The sequence below is a fragment of the Hirundo rustica genome, chromosome 9, assembly GCF_015227805.2.
Source record: "Hirundo rustica isolate bHirRus1 chromosome 9, bHirRus1.pri.v3, whole genome shotgun sequence".
Lineage (NCBI taxonomy): Eukaryota > Metazoa > Chordata > Aves > Passeriformes > Hirundinidae > Hirundo > Hirundo rustica.
This window is the reverse complement of record NC_053458.1, coordinates 16385867-16408870: the sequence shown is the minus strand read 5'-3', so window position 1 is coordinate 16408870 and position 23004 is coordinate 16385867. Positions and strand designations below refer to the sequence as shown.

Below are 23004 nucleotides of genomic sequence, written 5' to 3'. Positions count from 1 at the left end.
CCAAAGCTGTGTGTAACCGTGTGGTTTGTAAAATGGGTGACAGCCCTTCCTCTGCTGCCCGAGCGGCTTCTGCGGAGGGGCTGGGGGTCTGCAGCCCCCCTCGCTGCTTTCTGATGTTTGTGCTCACTTGTTTGGTTTTAATGAAAGGGAGTTTGCTTATCGCTGCCTTTATAAACATATCCTGTAGTACAAAAGGAAGGAAGACATGTACACAAACAACGGGAGGAGAAGAGAGCAAGTCAGGAGGGGAAGAAACATCCAAACAAGACTTATGAAAGCCTGTACAGCACCATGACACATACTTTGATTTGATACTGTTTATTCTGGGGGTTTACAAAACCATTTCCAAAGCAAGGTAAAGCTGAAACTTGATTTATTTGCAGATGGCCGGGGGTAGATTCTGACCTGCTGCCTATGAGCAGAAAATCACGGCTCATGGATGAGCTACAATAGTTATTTCTTACGCTGGGAAAAACAGACTCCAAATCTACTCACAAGAGTAAAACGCTGGAGTGAATGCTGAATTTAAAAATAAGATCCTCACCCTCTTTATAAAAGTTTGTTTGGCCTCCTGGGCAGTGTGGTTTAGTAGTTTAGTTTGTTGTTTTTTCCTGTCCTGTCCCTTCTTTCCTCCCCAATTCCTAAACCAGTGGGGTGTAAGGCAAGAGCTGTGTGTTGTGGGGCCTTAAGTGCGCTTCAGCTGTGGCTTGAGCTAGCAGCAAAGCTGCCGGTCTCCATTACGCAGAGCGCTTGCAACCTCTGCTGTGAGAAATCCTCAGAGCTCCGTTGTTTGTTTGCAGCAGACCTCTGAGTACTGAGCAGCCTGCAGAAGGATATTTTGTGGCCCGAGACACAAAGCGTTAAAGGCGCATTTCCTCTGCAGCCGCATTCCGAGAAGCTCTGGCAGCTGGGCAGCGGCACACGGGGCATGGGGATGTGCCAGAGCAGCTCCTGTGGGAGGAAGCTGGCTCGTCCTTGCACTGTAACCCTCTGTGTGCAGGCTGTGCCTTCAGCCTCTTGCTGAAGCGGTCACTGGGGGTGAGAACTCTACCAAATCCTGAACATGGAAGAAAAATTGAAGCGTGCAGACCTGACCCGTGGCATCGGGTTTTGGATAACACAGGATAACGTGGAGCAGGAGAGCTGCGTCACCATAAGCTCGCGAGGCAGTAGATGTACCAGCCTCTGATTATTCCTAACTGCTCTGCCCATGAGCCCGCAAATCATTTCCGTCTTGCTCCTTCTCTGGGCAAGCAGCCGTGCTGGTGCTGGCTGCCACGGCAGGTCTGCAGCTCAGGCAGCAGCAGAGTGACTGCTACTGCACTGAGATCACAGGTTCACATCCTGGAGATGAGCTCAAGGGAGGGGACTGCTACAGTGCACATTATATAAACTTAAGTTTTGCCATCTGTTTTGAAGAGACTATTTTGTAATATTGCTAAGGTTACAGACTTGAGCACTGTAAAAATGCCACAGTTACGGTTTCCTCTGTGGCCTTATTATGATCTTTCAGGTATTAAATGGCATAATTATTACTTTTGTGCTTAGTTGACAGCTGGATTTTTCCCTTCAATCCCAGCCACAGGTGCAGAACAGTGTGAGGAGACCCCAAGTGCTTGATTTGGCAATATAAAGGGTGAAGGGATTTTAATTTATTGTCAGTAAACAGTGACAGAAATGGTGAGATGTTCTTACTACAGGTTGTAAGTGCTGCACATACTCTGGTAGCTGTCAGTGTGTTGTGTTAGGAGTAAATCAAGTCAAGCTTTCAGGATAGTTTTTCCTACATGAAGAAGACTATGTCTCAGGATCTGTTGTATCCAGCTGACTGAAGAACATTGTCTTGAGCTGCACTTTTAGTAAATATGGCATTAAAATGAAAGCCTTGGCCTTCTTCCTGGAAACAGCAGAACTATAAAGTGTCTGAGTTGTGTAATAGGACCCATTTTGAATGACAGCTGACAACAGAAGATAGACAATGTTGATCTTGGCAGTTTCCATCAGCTGCTTGTAAAATGCTCAAGGAAACAGCGCTGTTATTTTCCCCGTGTGCACAGCAAAGCTTAGGTGCCAAAGTCTAGTAACATTTTCAGTGATACTCCAATTAATGCCTCTTACCCAATATATTAATTGCATGGGAAAACAGACCACCAGAAGAGGGAGACTGGGAAGAAATTGATTGTTTTCTATGACAACCCTTTCAATTTCCCTTCTCCTGACCCCTCTTTTTCTCTTGCCGGTCCCTCAGGGGAAACAGCGGGAAGACAGCAGGTCCCTACGTCACCGCCAGCCTCTGAGAACAGCAGTGCAGCACACAGCATTGGCAGCACGCAGAGCACCCCCTGCTCCAGCAGCAGTGCCACCTAACCCGGGGACACAGCTGAGGAGCAGCACAGGACTGTGTGCGGACATCAGACTGCAGCTTTTTAACGTCAAGAGGATTGGTTTGGTTGCTTCTGAAAAAAACGAGGAGGGATTTTTCTATGGGGGGGAAAAAAAAAAAAAAAGACTGATTTTGTTTTGGGGAAGCCACTGTGTGTGTGAGTGTGTACATGAGCACACAATGCATGAGTGAACACAGCCTGTTGGATCTTGTTAGCACGTTATGCTACGTGTGACAAAGCTACTAATTTTACAGTACTGCAACCTGTTCTAGGGGTCTGTGGGCCCTCAATGTGAAATCTATGCCAGTTTGGAAAAATGCTGCTTTGTCTATATGATATTTTCCTTTCCCTGAACCTTCTCATTGACACAAGGTATTCATTAAGGGAATTCAGTCATAGAATCACAGAATGGTTTGGGTTGGAAGAGGCCTTAAAGATCATCTCGTCCCAACCCTCTGCCATGGGCAGGGACACCTTCCACTAGACCAGGTTGCTCAAGCCCCATCCAGTGTGCCTTTGAATACTTCTAGAGATGGGATATCCACAACTTCTCTGGGCAACCTGTTCAGTGCCTCACCACCCTCACAGTAAAGAGTTTCTTCCTAATGTCTAATCTAAACCTGCCCTATTACAGTTTAAAGCCATTACTCCTTGTCCTATCACTACACAAGCAGAACAAAGATGATATTAGGTCGAAGGATTTCTGTTTGTCTGAGCAAGAAAGCATCAATGTCAGATTTCCTTGGTAAATAGTATTTTATTATTCAGCTACATTTAGCCTCTTTTGAATAATCTTTGTTTTGTTCAGCTTACAGCTACAGCATCTCATTTGCTTTCCTGTTGTGTTTGCAGCTTCAGGTTTGTTCCAGGTATTTTTGTTATAATACTCATTGATTTGTAATTGGAAAAGAGCACACTCTAACATTCCCTCTGTTTTATGGGCCAAAGCTCTTTTATCAGAGATTTTTTGATCTGCTATACCAAATACAGGCACACACAAACATAAAGACGAAGAATGGTCTAGTGCACTAACGTATATGGGTGTGTACCTTTAATGGCAATGTCTTTATGCAGACAGATCAAGGTATACACAGCCTAACCACTTCACCAATTGGAAATTAGCACAGCACTCCTTCCATACATAAACATATAATCCATAAATATGTGTATATATAAAATTAAAAACTGTCTTTTCAGTTTATAGTAGGTCGAGGAGATAAAGAAATTGATTTGGTTCTAATCTTTTAACTAGCGTAAATTCTCTTTGAAATAAGAGATGAGTTTGAGGCACCAAGAATGTACAGTAGTGCCTGTTGTTTGCTATTCTCTGAAAATAGCTGTGCAGTTGTTTGTGTCAAACTGTTGTATGAACATTGATTGGATAGTCCCAAAGTAGTATCAAAATATGGAAATGGCAGAAGGATACTAATTGTCACTATTTTTTAGTGTCATTGCCTTATTTTGACCTTCAAATTGATGGAAAATGAAAAGCAAAAAAAGACACTTTTATCATGTAATTGTTTGACTGTTACTTGCCACTTTGTAATGTGTTCTACTGATCCTTCTTTGAGGAAGAAAGAGCATTGTTTTCCTCTAAAAATGATATTAATAACTTTCATTTGTTGTAGTGAAGGTTACCTGTGTTCTGCAAGAGAGGATGGGACTTCATTACACTTGAGTGTTAGTCTGCTCTGAAGTCTGAACTGCAGATTTCTTGCTGATTCTACACTTGTGCCTTGCTGATGCCAGGATGGTCCAAGTGCAACATATGCAATAGAATAAAGTACCCAGGATCAGGCAGTGTTACTCACTTTAAATCAAATCTGTTACCAGTCCTGCAAACACCTGTGCAAACGGGTAACCGCGCACCTTGTCCTCGCTATTGGAAGCACGTGCTCGACTCTGTACACCAGGGCAGGTCCCAGTGTCCGTGCAGGCAGCGGGGCCTTAGAGCCACACGTGCAGCAATATCTGGTGTCAGCAGTGAGCAGTGCTGGTGACGTGGGCAGGGTGGAAGTTACCCCCTTGCAGAAGGGTGTGCGGGACTGGCCCTGCTCCGAGGCGTCGGGGGATGAATGTGCTACCTGTGTGGTTGAAAAGAAAGCGCTTTGCCTAACCTTCAGCAGAATGTATTGTTAAAGCATATTCTATGTGTAAAGTCTTTAAAGATGTCTTCAAAGAAGACTAGAGTCTTTAACTTCAATCATAGCTATATTTTACTACATTAAATTTCTGTATAAAGATATATTTAAATGTTTTAGATAAATGTAAGTTACTCTATATGAAATGTTTAATTTCAATTACTGTGAAATTTACGTATTTTGTAATTTCCTTTCCCTGTTTTAACCCTTTCCTTCCTCAGATATTTTATTAAGTAGTTTCTCCTAGGAAGTATTAGATTTGGTTGTTGGGATGGACAGGTTGAAAAATTCTATGTAAAATAGATAATTGTATATTTTTGAGAGAAACATGCTGCATTATCAATCTTTTTATCAAAAATTTAATCTAATTCTAGAATAATTTACAGATTTATATTTACCATTGGATAAACCAAAAATATATAAAGGTCAAAGATTTGATTTGTTGACTTGTATGTGAAATACAGTTTAAATTAACTGAACTTGGTATACTCAGCTATTTAATTCAGCAATTTCAATACACCTGAGTTAATTGTCCATTAGAGTTTACCAAAATGGCACATGATTGCTTAGCAGATGGAAGAGCCGTTTCTGCTTCAATAAAGAGAGGGAACCAAACCCAAGCATTCCCAGTGAATAACTTTATAACCGAAGTGTGTAGTACTTTGCAGCAGCTGTTAAGCTGCCGGCAGCTCAGAGCCTGCTGCACCTCTGGTTTTACAGCAGCCATTTGTCCCCAGTGCCAGTCTCTGTGTGTGGTGTGGCAGCTCCTGAATGCGTAACCGCTGAGGCACTGATTGCCACCGCTGTCCCACAAGGTTTCACCACACTGGACTCACGTGGCAGAGCCCTGTGGGGTCTGGAAGGCCAGTGAGACTCTCCTGTCCCAGCAGAGGGTGTTAAAGCGGGGGCTTGGGTGGATGGAAGTCAGTGGTTAATTTCAGCACGATGGAATCAAATCCGAAGGAACTTCTTATGTAAGAATGGGAGGATTGGGCTTAAAATGGACACCTTCTGCCTGTAAAAGCTATTAGAAGCATACTTAAACTCCAAAGCAGACTGCTTGTTCTGTCATGTGTCATCTAATTGCTAACTCTAACCTTTTACAGTATTTGGTTTTGGACATTGCGTTTCAGGAGATCACATCTTTCTGTGTTAGGCTATTTTTGTAGCATTTTCCACATGGAAATGAATTTTGCAAAATGTCTGTAGATGCTGATGATTGTAACCTTCCCCCTGCTCTTTCCTAACCATTCCTCTCCTGTATGTTCTTTCTGTTATGTATATCTACCTCATGCTTCACAAGAAGACTGTACTGTTGGTTGTGCTGGCAGCCCTTCGTGTGAGGTGGCTGTTGTGCCCTCTTGTTGTTTGTCGTTCATCGGGATGTTCGTAGCGTTATCAGATCTTCGCTGCTGTGTCCTGCCAGTTCCAAACACAATATTCTCACCTTTGAATAAATAAGTGCATTTCTTTTAGATGCAAATGCCAGATTTTTTTAAATCAAAGAATGGAAGAAATTTACTTGCTAATACCTGTGGCCAGTCTGAACACCCCATTTGTATTTCATATTGCATTCAGTATTTCAGAGCCTTGTGGAAATGCATAGTTGTACAGTTTTGATAACCACAGTGTCATGTCATCTTAGTCTCTTGTGCATAATAAAGTATATATCAATTTATTAATAATTGATGTCATGATTCATTTAAGTTGTCCAGAGCCAACAGCAACAGATCGAATTTTGTCTCATCGCTCTGTCCTCGTGTCCCATAAAATTCAGTGGGAATCGTGTGCAGTATTTGATTTTGTGAATCCACTTCTGTTTTCTCCTTTCTGAGTTCTTTTATCCACTGGCTTTGTTTGACTACTCAGTATCATGGCTTCCTGTGGAAACCAATAGATATGTTTCATTGAATGCTGCTGGTTTTCACTGAAGTTGAAGTCCAGAGCTCTGATCCTGTGAGCATTCAGTTGTTGTATGTCAAGACACGGCCTCAGTCGAATTCTGCACCAAGCCAGGCTTGAGCACAGTGAAGCTCATGGCTCTGCAGCAGCAGAGTGCTGGTGGGTTGTACCTGTGAGATGCAGGCACACTGGAGACACGTGAGCAAGACTGTTTTCATCACATCTTCCTGTGCAGGAGCCGATAGTTTGGCTGTGTATCAGCAGGACGAGAATTTAGGTGTTTTCTATGCTGCTTTCTAATTTGTTTTCTGTATTTCTTGTGCAGAATATTCTTTATGGACACTTGAAGGGAGCAGCCTCAGTGGTTTTTCAGTTATTAACTGGGTTATTCAGTTGTTGTAGTTATTGACTCAAAAAAGAGAGTTCCTTAGTAAGGAAATCTGAAATGTTAAATGATCACTTTAAAAACCAAGATTCCTTCAGTACAGACTGTTAATTAGAAGCAGTTCCAAGCTTGTGTTGCCTATGACACAATTCACTGAAGTGAAATAGATTTATTACTTCATAACAACTGTATTTCAGTTTCTGCATCAAGACAATTTTCTTTTCCTGTGGAAATGAGCTCCAGAGGGTGAACTCTCTGCTGAAAGTTGCTGTAGCTGCTGTTCCCTTTTGCCTGTAAAATTTATATTTTGATTGAAACATGGTGTGAAAGCATGATCAGTGTCTCATATGTGGAATTAATTTTAAAATGCAATTATTAGCCAATGAATTCTGATATATTTGCATGAGTATTTTTAACCATTAAGAGGTAAGAGTATGGCCATATTGCAGAGTAAGTCTCAATGTTATGCATATTTGTTCTTTCGAGTATTGTCAGTGAAGCAAATGTTTTGGACGGTCAAAAAATACCAGGTGCCAGTTTCAGGAAAAACACAGTCCAGAGCTCTTAAAATTTAAACAGAATAAAGCATTCCTTCCAAGACAATATAAAAGGAAATGGAGACTGTATTCTGATAAATATTCACAGCTGTCACTTTGTAATTGTAAAGCAGATATTTATGAGGCTGGAAGCCTGATTGCAGCATGTGTTTTTGTACCGTGTTCCCGAATCTCAGGCGCTGAACCTGGCCTTGCCAACCTGCGTACATTTACACTTTGCAAAAGAAAGGTCAGATTACATCTCTTCACCTACCCAAAGAAGCTTACAGATCAAATTGCAAATTTCTCTGTCATTTTCTGGAAGCCCTCAGGGTGCCACTGCACCCTGCCCAGAGGTGATGTGCCCTGTGGTGGCTCCTGGCCGCCTCTGCAGCCCTGCTCGCCCTGATGTGCTGAGCTGCAGGTTTACTGTGGTCAGGAAAGTCTAAAAAGGACTTGGTATGTGGATAGATGAGGAGGATAAGCAGCACAAAAGTGTTACTTTTGCTCTCTTGTTTAAATAACAGATTTTTTCCATCCAATTTTGGCACATATATTTTGAGGAATTGGTTAAAAAATATTTGGGTGGAGGCTCTTTTCTCCTGTTACTGCTGCTTGTAAACTGCCAGCTCTGGTAAAGAACATACTGTAGAGACAAAAAAATAAATTAGTATTTTAAAAAACAAAATCTTGAGTGTTAAGCAGAGAAAGCTGATGGTATTTTTAACAATGTATTAAGGGCTCACCAAGCGCTCTGTTTTGTCAGTAAATTTTTTATGGCGTGCCTGCAAAATCACATTGCAATCCATGCAAGTGGCTATGGTTTTCCCAGTTCTCGAAGCATTTAAAGTCCAGATTTGCTTTGTGAATAGAGTGAAAGGATTAACAAAATCTTAGTCTATCCTTTATACAAGTAGGCATAGCCCATGGGGTCATAAGAGCTTGGGATGTAGTCTTCGCACTACACAATATTTTTATTAGTCCATGATCTTTAAGGTGATTAGTAACATTGGCTGTTAGGATTGAAAAATAAAATAAACAGGCAGAGTTAAGAGGAGCATACACACAGAGCATTCGCAGCAGGAATATTTAGGTTTTCACAAAATTTCTTGAGTGCCAAAACACGTCACAGAAAATTTAAATCACTGAAATAAAACAACATGAAGGAAGCAGTTAGGAAGTGTCTGGAAATGGGAGGCTGAAGGCTCAGGCCACACTTCAGCCTGAAAGGAGCTGGGTCTGGCAGACTTCCAGAGCTGCCATGCCCCCGGCGTGCCAAGGGCACGAGGGCTGGGATAGTGCCTGTCACCGGGCACTGCAGCCTCCAGTGCTGGGCATCAGCCGCCGGGCAGGATTGGGACGGGCAGGACTCGTGCTGTCCCTGCCACAGTCCCGCTGTTAACAGGCTGCTCCAGACAAACCAGCTGTGGGTGTAAGCGAAGCGGGTCTGTCTGGCTTTTGCATTGGGAAGAAGGGCTGTGAAATAGGAAAGGCTTCGGCTGGAAGTCACAATCTGCACTTGGGAGGGTCAGAGTGTGAGTGTTTTGTCTTGCGAGCAGGAGAAGAGATCCAGTACCAGTCCTGTTCCTGGGAGCTCCTCTGCTGCTAAAAACTGGGTCCAGGAGTTCAAACTAAAAATCCCCATCCTAACGAGAACCAGCTCCTGTCTTTCCCTGTGCGGCTCATACAGGAGCAGGGGGATGGGGCAGTTGCCGCACTGCGGGTCCGGGTGAGACCCGTGGGCCCTCAGGCAGGCTCAGGCTGGCAGCGTGGGGCTCGGCACCGTCCCACGAGGGTTTTGCAGCGAATCTCAGTGGAGGAGGAGGAGAGGCAGCCATCGGCACCAGCTGAGGGCTGCACGGCCGCGATGGGCGAGGGCTCTGCAGGGACAGGAGCAAGCGGCTGCTGGGGTGTGGATTGAAAGGAGGGCAGCCGTGACCGCCCCTCTGCGCCGTGGGGAGCTGTGAGGGGAGCGGCAGAGCTGCTGGGACCCTTTTTGGACAAAGTTAAATACCGCTGTAGGTGAAAGATGCGTGTGGGCTTTGGGGAGTGGCTCAGGTTTTTATGCTGATTGTTAAACTGCCGTCTCACGGGCGCATCAGGTGGGGAGCGATGAGGGCTCTGCAGCCTCCGGGGCACCGGCAGCTCTGAGGGAGCTCTGCTGCGGGAGGCACCTGCACAGTCTGCGGCTCGGGGCACAAACAGGCCTGCCCTCTTACTTCGGGTGGGAAAAACCCAAAGGCGGCGTTGGGATCCCAGTCCTCTGGCAAAATGTCTCAAACCCCCTGTTAGAGCCACAGAATGTCCTTGACAGGCAGCTCAGATGAACAGGGCAGCACGGAGCCAGCAGACACACAAGTGTGAGGTGATGAAGGTGGTGAAGGTGGGGAAGAAGGTCAGGTGAGACAGGCAAGAGAAGGTACGGGGTGACAAACACCTACATGGAGAAGGTGAGGCTGTTACTTTGATTTACATATACTAAGCTGATTGTGCCCTCAATCTGATGATGTAGGGAGGCAATGTTGGTAATTAAGACTGGAAAAAGGAAGAAATCCACAATGAGGTTATTGTCAAGTCGGTTGACAGAGCAAGTTGGATGAATGTTGTGATTATGAGTGTTGTAGCATGACTGTGCTGCCTTTCTCCAGAGAGGGCTGAGGGATGATTACACTGGAAAGCACGTACCCCGCTGACACGCTTTGTACCATTACAAAGAGAGAGTAAGAACACCCGTGTTTTTACTGGCAGTGCTTAGTTAATTTTTCTATGACTTCCCTCAAATGTGTGTCCCTGAAGTGAGTCATGTTTTACTACATGCTAGACAACAAGGGTCTGTCATAAACCAAGAGGCCTTGCCTGGGCCAGCTGCTGTCCCTGTGGGCCATGGAAAGCACAGGATGATCTGCTCTGAGGACAGAATGATTTCTTCTGCTTGGGTTGTGCCCATCACCTGAATCATGGGATCACCTACCAAGGAGGCCACAGTTATATTGGGAACATCACAAATCTGGGTCTGGCAAGGCATTGGGAAGGGTTAATTTTGTTTCCTGGTTTAATGGTGGGAGTAGGGTTACGCCAAGCTGATTCCGCGTGATTTTTCTATTGCTTGTTCTTGTGAATTTTCATTGATGATATTGCTCTTACATTACAAGACAAAATATTGTAAGATATTGAAAACTTAGACCTCATACTTTTAGAGTGCATGCCTTTTAATCAGTATCTGGTTAAAAAACTGTGAGCCAAGACCGAATTTGCTATTCTCTTCTCTAGATATTATAAGAAATCTTAATTGCAGTGTTTATTTGATTAATGACAAATAATATGGTTACATAGAGCAGAGCTTCATTTTATAGATTTCTTGTGCTTTTATTGAGCAAAAGCAAAACTGCTATATCAAAACCCAAAGTATTCACACGGTTATCTTTTCAATATAAATGCACATGTATATACAAACACACATCATTCCATCTAGTGCTGGGTGAGCTCAAGAAGGGAAGGTTCCAACGTACTGGATGCGAATGCACGTGGCCATGAATAGTGCAGAAAGCATGTAGAGTATGCAAGCCAGTGCTCTTGTGAACAAGCAGTTTACATCTGGAATATTTGACTCAGTTGTGCTGTCTTTCAAAATCTTACAGGCCTGGATTTTGTTGGGTTACTTCAGGGAGCTAGGGGAGCCATCAGCCTGTGCCTCCTGTACGGTGGCTGGAGGAGGCAGGCCCTGACTCAGCACACCGTTCCTGTCTGCTGAGCAGCACTGGGGAGATCCAAGAAAAATCCTGCTCCTGACTGAGCACCTGCAGTGGGCCAGGGTGTATCTGCAAGGGCATCTTCTCCAGAGGGCATTGCACATGCTGCAAACCAGTTCTTAAAAAATCACTTATTTCAATCTGAATGAACTCATCATTCTCAGACGTTATATGTGCTAGTGGTGCCAGTGTAGAAATATTATGATATGGGTTTATTTTGACACAATCAGTAAAGGAAACTGTTATTACATGGAAGGAGACTGGAGGAGATCAGGGTCACTGCATACAAGCATGCAACTTCTCTCTCTAGGAGGGATAACTCATGTGTTGCCCCCTGCTTACAAACCTTTAAGATTTTTCACAGCATGGAAAAAACCAATGTCTGTAAAACTGGAGGCATTTACCAGAATCCAGATTCAATGCCACATTGGAAGAAAAAAATAATTTGCATTATTCAGAGTCCATATTTAATTTTTAAAGCAAACTAAGGGCCCAGTTCTCACCTGGTATAAACCTGCTCCTTCAGCTTCTGTCAAATTCTGTCTATTTACACCAATAAAGCACCTCTCAAGTATGTAAGCTGTTCTTTAGTACCTAATAACAGAAGTATAATCTGGCAAGCGGGTGGTTTTGACAGCTGCCAGTGTACTTCAGATCCAAAGAGGATTCCTTGAACTTCAGCTTTTCCGTCCTTCTTTAGACTTTTATTAAAAACAGGACCTATTCCCTAGTCTCTCATGTCATACATACTTATTGCAATGTTAGTTCAGTACACTACCCATTTTCTCCAAACATCTGAATTCTGTTCCACAGCTGTAAAGTCCTTTTCCTCAACTCTAATCAGCATTAAAATCTCTTATACCCAACTGAAGTTCTGACAATTGCAGTGCTGGTCCTCCTGTTAAGTCAAGAAGGCTTACATTTCAATTCAAATCATGCAAAATGCCATGCTCATTTAAAAAAAAAAAGAAAAAAAAAAAGAAAAAAAAAGTCTTTTGAGCAGGGTATGCAAGGCAGCAAGGCATTAGAACTATTCTAGCTTCAGTGCCTAGGGTAGGTTTTACTATAAAAAACCAAAGAAAATGTTGAAGCAGGTGTTCTGGGCACCTCGTCACAGCACACAGAGGGTGGCACTTGAGGTCTCCTCACTCACGGTGTGGCTGTGGGCTTGCCCAGACAAGTGCCCCATGATACTTTTGACAATGTCACTCCCATAAAGGGAGAGAAATGTGTGGAGCACTGGGCTGTTTCCCAGGTGCTGTCACGTTGGCACTTGTGAAAGCAAATGGCTTCCAGGCTGCAATGGGCTGGCTCCTGGCAAGGGTGGCAGTCAGCAAGGGGCCACTGCTGCTCTCGTGTCCCTTTCTCAGCAGCACTTGCTTAGGTCTCCAAGGAAAACACCAGCATTAGTCATACATGCATCAGCTGCAATGATCCCACCCCTGGTACACCCTACTCATGTTGCCTGTTCCCAGATGGTTTTAGCTAGCAACTATAAAATGTGTCCGTGCTGAGCCAGGACTGGGCTAGCTGGCCCTGCGTGTGATGAGGCCCACTCATCAGGGAAGCTTGAAAACTGTTTTGTTGATCCAAGTTTTCAGGAAGATTTCTTTCTCTTTTTCCTTTGAGCTCATTGCCATTCCTGCACTGAGTGCTGTCCATTCACATTTCCAAGTATGCTTTTTGGACAAAGCAAACACATCTCTATCTTGACACTTCTGCCTTTGTCTTCTGGAAGTGAGTTTGTAGGTTAGGTGACTTTGTCATTGAAGACAAAGAAGTAGCATGTGGCATTTTAATTCCTGAGTATTAAAGAAATATTTCCAGATAACAGTCTGCAAAAAACCCACACAGACTGAAACTTGCATTTAAGACTCATCAAATGCCTTGGAATAGCAACCAAAATAGTAAAATCACACAGTGCTCTTAGATAAGTAATAGGTAGGTTGGGGAAATAACTGTATGGGATAAGTATGTTCATTGTATTGAATTCCTTTGGAAAAGATTTAGAGTTTGTGGAAAGAAATGACTGTTCAGTTCTGCAAATACAGACACAAGAAGCTGTCGCACAGTGCAAAAGTATTTTTAAGGAATTAGAGTTGTTCTTTTAACAGTCATCAAATTTAAGGAAACCACTCTTCATGTGTCATGGGCTGTGCTTTCAACATACTCTGTGATTCATTGCCAAGGACTGAGAAACTTCAGGGATGTACTCTGAACTTCTCACCTTCCCTAGGACTGACTGCCATTGAAATGCACATTACATGACCCCTGACTAAAGGCTTCTCATGTGTGACTCAAACTGAGACTTGACCAAGTATTTGATGGGAAAACTTGCATTTTCCCTGAAACTTTGCTTTATTTTCCTGAAGATTTTTAAAGCTAAAATTGAGCTTATTTTAAACTGATTTACTGAATTACATCACACAACTCTATGCCTCTGGCTGTGAATGAGGACATTTCAAACCTTTGTTTTATTCTTCTAAAATACTTGATAACTTCATGTGAATGTCATAGGGATAGTGCAAAACACTCTCATGGAAGGATTACCCATTTCTTTTTTCTTGAGGAAGATTGGTTGATCAAAGCTATCATCTAAATCTTGCAAAACTGTCAGGTGTTGCTCTCCATAACACAGTAATAAGAGCTATTTGCTGGTGATACTAATTAAGAAAAACATTTCTCCCTGGCAGTGCTTTTCCTTTGACGTTCCTGTCAGGCCACTGCAAATAGGCAAATGCAGAGAGCTGAAACCTTATTGCTGCTAGTGTGTCACTGGTATCTAATACTGCAGGTCTGTTTGCCAATAAAGGCAAAGGGACTTTTCTGTATAAACTGTTGAAGCCCTAATGGGAATTTCCCCTTAAAACTCTCTCCTGCAGATCCAATGAAAAATGGGCTCTTTACTGTTGATCTCTGTACGTATCTTCCTCTTGTCACAGTTTTTTTGCAATAGAATTTTTTGCAGTCATTTTGCAATAGAAGCAGCTTGTGTTTATTTCCTTTCTTTTTAAACCCTGATAGTGACAAATAGGTCTTAGCAAGCTATTTCTTGTTTTTTTCTGCATACTCCAGGTATTGCAATACAGTGGAATTACCTTTGTAATAAAAAACTCACACATTGTAAATTAGACATAGAATAATATCTCTTTAGGCCACCAGATGTCTGAGACATCTGGAGGTTTGTTGCATATTTTATAGCAGAGAATTTGTGCTAGTTTCTGTGACACAGCTCCTGATTTTCACCTGAGTGAGTCAGGTACCAGACACAGAAAACTCAGAGCAGATCTTGATAGGTCTAAATCCAGGGGATTGGAGGTGTATTAGTATATTGCTTGAGATTTATACAGTCTACTTTAAGCCCTTTGGGGGTGGTTCTTATCTGCTCTGCTTCATTTAGACATTAGTTCTGAAGAATGACATTCCCTGGCCAAAATGCCATTCAAGAAAGGTAACTTGTACTTCCTATGGAGTGGTGTAAACCACTCTGAGGGCACAGCACAGTGGAGAACCCAGCTCTGCCAGCAACCATGTCAGGGCACTTGAATTTTCTCTGCCTCACTTGTTTTTATGTGAGACTTGCCTAACCACTTTGGCAATTTAAAGATGATGCATGTCTGAGAGCTGATGTTCTGGGGGGAGGTCTCTGTTCTCCTTTCACTGCTTCAGCAATCTGAAGTAAAATGTGAAAGGTTAAAACACTTTGCTCTAAGTGTTTTCTAAATTTTCTTGCTGAAAGGCACATTTTGACAGGTTGGGGAAAAAAAAAAAAAAAAAGGTAGTCCTTTACTATATTTTTAAAATATCACATCAAGAAAATTTCCCTAAACTTTTGAAATACATGTTGCTTGTTCCTCTCAGTAGTTTTTTTCACCCCTCATACTATCTGCCAAGGCAACTTTTTCAAACACTGCTCACTTGTAAATACAAGCATTGAAGGATAGTACATAGGATGTAAGAGGCTGTTCTTTCTCTTTCCTGCTCCCAGCTCTCATCTGGTGTGTTTACAGCACAGTGCCTTTGTCACAGCACACAGAATTTGTGGAGTTAATCTGCACAAGTGTTAAATGTCAGGCTGTAAACTAAACACTCCCAGGAACGGGAAGCATCATGAAGAGGTTCATGTGGTGAAGAAACATAATTTTCCTGGGTAAACTTGAAACAACCCTGTTTTCTTGACTCCCAGTTTCAAAATTAATTGCATGTTCTGAGATCACTTTGGTTCCAAGTGATGAACGCCATGCCCTGTAATATTTAATAAGCTTTTCACTCTTACATAGGAGAATGCTCTGTAGAATGATGGATATAAAAAATATGCCACCTTAATAAAGTTGATTTGTAGGTCAAGGGAATTAGTCTAATAATCATCATTGATCCTGCACTTCAATTGTGGCTAGTTTATTTTAAAGGTCCTTGTGCTGAAAGGAGGAAAGTTGTGTCACAGCTGGGTGATTCACACCATCCAATGAGATCTTTGTACAAAGAATTTTCCCTCTTTAGAGACCTGTGTGACCTCTGTGGCTGAGGCTCAGAACTGCTCTTCCCAGCTCCCGTTCTCAGGCTGACCCCCATGTTGGGAGCTGGGATACCTCAGTGTGATCCTAACCTCTGTCTACTCTGTAATTTGGATAAAGAGCTCTCCTTATTTGTGCCACTGCTGCCTTTGCCTAGTCTTTTTCTACAGGAAGTCTGAAGTTTGGCTGCAAAATCTGCCTTTTGTTCTGTGGGGCTCTGCACTGCAGTGCACTTGTCTTGCTAGGAACGAGGGGTATCCTGACTCTTCGGGATCTGTTGGTTTCCTGCCCACCATCTCCTGCTGTTGGACCCCCTGAAGCAGCTGTGTTTCTCCTGCACTGGGACATCTTCCTCCACCTCCAGCCCCCACAAGAGGGGCTCCTTCTGTAGATTGTTTTCTCCATTTTTAATTCTTCTGACTGTGCGCTCCATTCAGACTGGTGCCCAACACATTCAAATAAACAAAAATACTTAACAGTGAAAAAGCCACAGGCAATAGTTTTCCTGTGGATAGGTGTGTACTTTATCCATGATGACTGCTCTGAAATTAGGATGAGAAATTGGCAGAAGTGGCAAAGGGAAGCTCAAACTGTTTTGGAGATTTCTTGGAAAAACACATGGGGGTTTGAGACATTTATTTCGTGTGATGTGATTAGTGTACGCTGGGTGCATTGTGGAGGTGACTCATTCGTTGCTTGGGTGCAGGGGGGTGAAAGAGAAATGAGACATTGGCTGTATCCTTGTAGAAAGCTTTGAGTTTTCTTTACTAAACTCCGCAAGATTCTTGTTTTTAACTTTTCACAGAAAACTCTTATCTTATTCTCAGTCTAATTATGATGTTACTCACAGAGGAAGACATTTTCCCACCTGAGCAGCCAGCACAGAATAAGGACTACAGGAGACATGAGTAAATAACACAGGAAAGAGAGGTGGAAGGCAAAAGGAACAATAATTAAAATCAGAACTAATATAGTGCAATCTGTGGTTGTTCGGGGTTGTATAAATACTTTCCTACAATGCAGTCATTTAGATATTATCCTTACAGAAATAGATTTGGTCAGATAAATCATCAGGCATCAGAGTATGGTTCAGGGTTTTTTTACTCCTGTCAGCTCTCCCATACTAAATATGCATTAACAGTCCTGATTCTAATTGGGTATTTGTTTACACGGAGTATTAAGTTCATAAATCTTAATTTAATTTTTGACTATGACAGCAATCAACTTCTTTCTCACTAAAACTCACCAGGCACAGCAAACTGCACATAAAGACAGGACTCTCTCCAGAGGAGAGACCGCTGCATTTGAATGCTGACGTTGGTGGAATAAGATTACATGGAACCGTTCTAATGGTTCTCCTTCCTCATCACAGCAGTTCATTGATTCACTTGAAGTTTTGGTGCCAAAAGTAGCGTTTTGTTTATCAAACTATTTAAATGGGACTTTCTTGCATGTGCCTTCTGTTGTTATTCCCCCAGCCCGAGGAGGTTCATTAAGTGAACATCAGTGGCTCAGCTGCCCCCACTCGCCCCGGGCCCCAGGTGTGTGGGTCGTGTGTCCCAGGTGGAGCTGCTGCCCGAGGACTCCTTCCCGGTACAGGAGGCAGAGGGAAGGAACCGGCCACCTTCAGTGTTGGAGCCCACTCTGAGCTTGGCAGGCAAAGGTAAGGCAGCCTAAAAAAATGAATATGCTTGACTTTGACTTTTGAAATGAGGCCTTTGAACTTAAAGTTTCAGAGTTACAGTGAGTATGAACCCCACGGTGAATTTGTCTCTGAGAGCAAAGCTGTAGCAAATAGTGGGAGAGTGGGGGAATGAGCGTGTGAAGAGTCCTTGAGCTGTTTTTATTTGACTTTCGTCAGAAATCATTTATTAAGCCTAATTTGAAAGGCTGTGTGGACAGATCTTGCAGATGCTGAAATGGAGGGATTGCTTTAGCCAACATATGGAAAATATTTACAGACCTTACACAATGGTGATATATAAGAGTAAACAGAATGTCAGATAAGCCCTGCATTCCTTTATTTTCACTTAAGACTCAGGGAAAAAATACATGCTTCTTTGCTAGCAGGGAGAGAGGAGGAATTGTTGGAGGGCAAACCGATCTGGAGAAAAATGTGCATGGTAAGCAAAGTGAAATATCAGCTTTAAAATCCTTAAATAATTCACATGTCACAATTCTCTGAAGTCTGTGCAAAGGCTGATTTTTGTGGACTAGGAGCTTAGGTTATGGCTCAATTTTCTGTCCCGCTCCATTTAGCTTGCAATTAGAAGTTAAAATATCACAATTACGTTGATCCTGCTCATCGTGGTGGGGGTGGGAGGCAGGGACGTGTCTGTGCCCGCTGGGGAGGGGGACAAGCCAGCCCCTCGGGCAAGGTAAGGCTCTTCTTCCTTTCCTTGGCCACCAAAGCAGTAGGCAAGGATTTCCCACGGAAGCACAGTCTGGGAGACGGAAGGCAGAGGGTCTCGTTGTGTGGCAGCCCCGCCGGAGGGAGCAGCCCGGGGGAGCAGCGCTGAGCGGAGCTCGGCCCCTGCCCCCGCAGCTGGGAGCCCAAGGCAAGGCTTGGACACCGAGTTTGTCTTCCCAGAGCTGAGCTCAGCTGCTTGGGCTTAGGCGTGGCTACATTTTCCGCTGGTTTTACACTATTTCGGTGTCTGATACACAAATCTGTATTTGCCTGCTCCCCAAGCTCCTCGGGATTCCCTGGGAGCGCCACACGGGAACAGCGCCGTGCCCCAGCGCCCGAGCAGCGAGCGGGGCCGAGCGGCCCGGGGCCATTGCCCCAGGGGAAAGGCAGGAGCAGGCGGACAGCCCCAGTGGGATGCGGCACAGCTGGAGCTGACCGTGCTGCCAGCCAGCGGCCAAAGCAATTGCCGCAAACGTGGCCTTGGCTTGACGGAGTTCTGCTGTAGATTTAATAGTATGGAGTCCTATGCAAATGGTTTCTCATCCTCTTCAGTGGTGAATGGACTGGTGATGCCTATCCTATCCGAAATTCAATACATTGCTAGCTAGGTGAGGGGGAAAATGCATCTTTGGCCAAGTATGTTACTAAAGTGGAGATATTAAGAAATGTTAACTTGTGCAAAATTGGTGGTTTGAAACAATGACATTTTTAAATGTTGCTGATCTAAGAACTTTCTTTGACTTTTGCTGTTGTTTCTTTTGGATATGCTTAGTTGTTTATCTAAGCAACTCTGGTCATTGAATGAAGTATCAAGAGAAAAGGTAAGCAGAGGAAAGAAATTAATACAGGCAAATACAAAAAAACTTCTGCTATAGCAACAAAATTTCTTTCATTTTGCAACTCTGAAACTATTTTTTAATGTATTTATTCAGTAAATGTTTTCATGTTTCTAAAAAGAGCAGGATTGGGAATACTAACTGATACTGAAATACTTAGGAACTACCTAAGATTTGTTAGTTTTGGCACAGGCCTGCAAAGGCAGTCTCATGTCATAATGCTTGGAAAAGGACAATGGCAAGGGGTGATTCAAGTGAGCATAAACTTGGTTAATTTACAGCACAATCTTGCTTTCAATACAAACAGGAGAATTGGTACACAGTGCTGGCAGAAAGCCTGGGGCAAAATCAGATTTAGCTGTGGATATAAATTAGGAAGAACAGCCAGTGTTTGCCATTGCTACATTTACTTTTTGTTGCTTAACCTTTTCAAGATTACTAAAACTCTATGTTGGGTTGGGTTTTTTGCAGTTTTGCTTGCTTTGGGTTTCTTTAAAGGCCAGTCTGTAACTGTTTCTGAGGTACTTTTTATATGGCCGTGGTGTCCTGGTCTGCTCTAAGTTCCACCGACAAACGCTCACCAGGTCACTTGGTGCTCACTCATGTCAATGCTGGGTCCAATAAGAACCAGCTGTGAATGCATCTGAGCTGTCTCTGATACAGTTCCAAGTCTGGAAAAACTAATTCCTCCCTTTCTTTGCAGACAGTGTTGTGCAATGGCCTGAGCTCACTAAATTCTTCTGTTGTTCAACAGCAAGTAACCTAGGTACCACATCTGCTTTAATGGCAACTGGCTTGTCAAGGCAATAGGTGTTTGGGAGATTTTTGCACCCTAAGCTCTGTTTATACCAACTCACCTTTTTATGCTGATGGAATCACACGAAATCAGTACAACCATTACATCTTGGCCATACTATTTTGCCAGCTGAGGGGACCTGAAAGACGCTGGGTTTTGGCAGAACTCCAAGAATCAGGTCAATTTTATTGCTGCTGTACACACCAAACCACTGTCAAGGAGTTTCCGTTAGCTGCTTATAAAGTGCTTTGAGGAAACATTTTATAGCAAAGATGTGAAATGGTACCATGAGCTAAGGTGGCTAATTATGAAACCATGTTTCAATGGAAAATCAAATGATAAAGGAAGAAAAACAACACAGGCACTTTGGTATGTGGTATTGTAACGTTTCCTGGAAAGGGTGAGCTTGGCAAGCAAGATTTCCATCATTATCCCTTTCCTCTTCTACCCACTACATCCCTTGGCTCTGTAGTGCTCTTGCAGGTGTTGTTTGTTGCAAAATACATCTAATCCCCAAGGAATCTTGAAGAGTTCTCAACATACAACAAGCTATTTGTGCCAGCTGATCTCTATTTCTACTTTTGGAATGAGAAGTTTGCTGTGGTTTTTCTTCAGAGGTTTTTACCATTTGCCTTAATAATTTTAGTGTTCGCAGGTCTGCAGTTGTTGACAGCATTAACTGTATTGTTTGTTCCCTTTCCTTCTGCAAGTAGTCTGATGTTACACAGAAACATAATCTCAGCCACTTTCCTATTTTAGTATTCCAGCAAGCAAAGTAGTTTTCCTGGGCAGTTTATTTTCTTCAGCTGTACTCCAAGGCACCAAAATGAGGACTGAAAGATAGAATCGGTTAATGCTATCATCATTAATATTTGTGCTTTATCTTTACAAAATACTAATGATAAGAAAGTGGCCACAAATATCGTTTACAACAGCACTGTACTTAAAACTTGCAGTGTTAGCAGCCTGCAAGCTGGTCAATCTTTGTAAACAAATGGATATTCCATATTCCAATTTCTCATCTCCTTTCCAGTAAATGCAGCATATATTTGGGGCCAGGGTAATCAACACCCTGAGTTGGTGTAACTGCCTAAGATTTCCAAGGACTACGTGCTCACAGCTCAGGACTAGCTTGGGTTTGGCAAGACTAATTATCAAAGTGAAAAAGCAGTAAGAATCAGTTCTTGAAAGAGCTTCAGTGATCTCAGGGGATGTAGCCCAGTTGCAGTTAGGATAAAAAGTAGAAAAGGCCAAGGACTACAACAGGTGTAGGGGCAAAAAGTAGTTACAAAATGGAGGGGTGGCCTGCACCAGGACTTGACAATTTAGGAAATGACTGCTGAATGTGGAAAAAGGTGCTGTCCATGCCTGATGTTATACTTGGGTTTAGGGTTAACAGGGAGATGAAACCTCAGCAAACGCTAACCCAAATCAGAACCTGAATTGTTGTTCCTGGCCTGAGCCCACAATCCCCTGGTTATCGCCCAGAGGAATGAGCTGCCAGGGATCTAATGTTTGTACAGCCTGCCCTTCCCTCTCTTAGGTGCCTTGTTCCACCTGGTGCTTCTAACCCTGGGAGTTCTTCTTTACTTTAACACTAAGCCCAGAAGTTGGCTGATCAGTATAAAATAATGCCCAGTTATGGCCCAGACAAATACTTCAGTATTTATTAGTTTTCTGTGGCTGATCTATTATTTTGGTTACCCTTTTGCATTCTATCCCTGCTTGGAGCTGGGGCTCTCTCCTAACCCTAGGAATGGGCTGAACCTCAACTTGTGGCCACCAGGCATGACCCAGAGACCATGGGCAAAATCCTTGTACAGCCAACCTCCTGTTCTGGCAGCCCTTTTTCATCCCACAGCAGCCAGAGATATTCTTTCAAGGTAATGAGCAGACTGGGGGGTGACCATCCAGCCCTTGTTACATCATGTTCCTAAGAACAAGTACATAACAAAGAGAAGAGAAGCCTTTTCTCCAGGCCTATGCTACCTGGCAGACAGACATCTTCTATACTGGTCTGTACTGTGGCTTGCTGTACCTCCTTCCTGACAGAGCCCTCCCCAAAACCTCCCTGTCACGGTCACAGTCTGTGTTCTTCTCAAAAAATGGCTCCTCTGGTGGGACAGTTTGGAATGTCCTTTCTCCAAGCTCACAGTTTCAGAAGGTTGAAAAAGTGTGGTATTTCAGGTCTGTTGTTCTGTGTTCAACAATTTTGTTTTCAATGCAGCCTTGAATAAATGATTACTAACTCAGGCCACTCAGCTGGGGAGCAAAGCACTGTCAAGCCCATGGAAACATGCTAACAAATGTAACGCTGACCAAACGTCTAGTACATCGTGTCACATTTTTGAGAAATGTCACAAGGTAAAATATTCATTCTTTGGCAAGGGGAGGTCTCAACTAGGAGGTGCCAAAGGAATTCACAAAGCTTTGGAAATCTCTACGTATCCCTTTCTCTAGGGAAAGAGAACTCGAACATGATTTCCTTGACTGTTTACATCTGAAAATGAAAGCTGGAAACCCGGCAAGGACACATGAATTTCAACGCAGTTTGTTGCCACAATTAGCACTCTGTGGATTATTGATTCTGAAGCTGTTGATCTTGTTCTCAGGGGTCTGTTTTGTAATTTATAATCTAAGTGGAATTTGCAAGATTTTTATGCATATTTGTTTTTAAAAATCAAGGCTGTGTGCTGAGCTTTTAATTCTTTGCTGTGCTAACATAGATATGAACAGGGTGTATTCAATCATCCAGGCACTGTTAACTCAAGGAGAATCAGGTAACCCTACCTGGCCTTGGATGAAACAACTAAGATCAATTAAGGTGTAGAAGGTCATTAGAACAACTTCTCCTTGCAGTATTTCTGAGATAACAACTGATACAAATTCTGATGTGGAAGAGTTCCCTTTGTTCAGCAATTGTCCTCCACACTGGACTTACTGTACTGTCAGTATTATCATTTGATAGTTCAAGACTCTTCCCCTGTGGCTGGTGGTGTGTTTGGTCTAAGCACAGGTGTGTTGCAGCACAGCACTGTCTGAAGCAGCAGCACCTGAATCTTCACACCCTCCCCACTGGTGATTGGATTTACTCTGCCCTGGAAAATAAAGAGGATCACAGGTCCGAGGACACTTAAATAATTGTACAGTACTCTACCCATCTCCTTTGTTGTGGGCACTTGAGCATCCGAGAGGTTGCCATAGTCTGTGCATTCCCCAGCCTCCATGTCCTCCTCTCCCTGTGTTTGGGAGGAAAACTGAGAGAATTATTTTACCAGCTAAGGAAAGGTGGCTTAGAGACATTCACTCTGGTGCAGCTACTGGGAAGAACTGTTATTTTCCATGTCAGTG

General features: G+C 43.2%; 1 protein-coding gene and 1 long non-coding RNA gene across 4 annotated transcripts in view; both read left to right on the top strand.

Moving 5' to 3' along the window:
- The window catches only part of TGFBR3 (transforming growth factor beta receptor 3), a 121966-nt gene extending 115756 nt beyond the window's left edge, over window positions 1–6210 (top strand). For all 3 annotated transcript variants that reach the window (XM_040072376.2, XM_040072377.2, XM_040072379.2), the window contains exon 17: window positions 2249–6210. In XM_040072376.2, the coding sequence (XP_039928310.1) occupies window positions 2249–2367 (119 nt within the window). In that variant the 3' untranslated portion in view covers window positions 2368–6210. The remainder of the gene's footprint in view (window positions 1–2248) is intronic.
- Window positions 6211–17163: 10953 nt separating this feature from the next.
- The window catches only part of LOC120756807 (uncharacterized), a 49404-nt gene continuing 43563 nt past the window's right edge, over window positions 17164–23004 (top strand). Inside the window, exon 1 of the long non-coding RNA XR_005702241.2 lies at window positions 17164–17274. This is a non-coding gene — a long non-coding RNA (uncharacterized LOC120756807). The remainder of the gene's footprint in view (window positions 17275–23004) is intronic.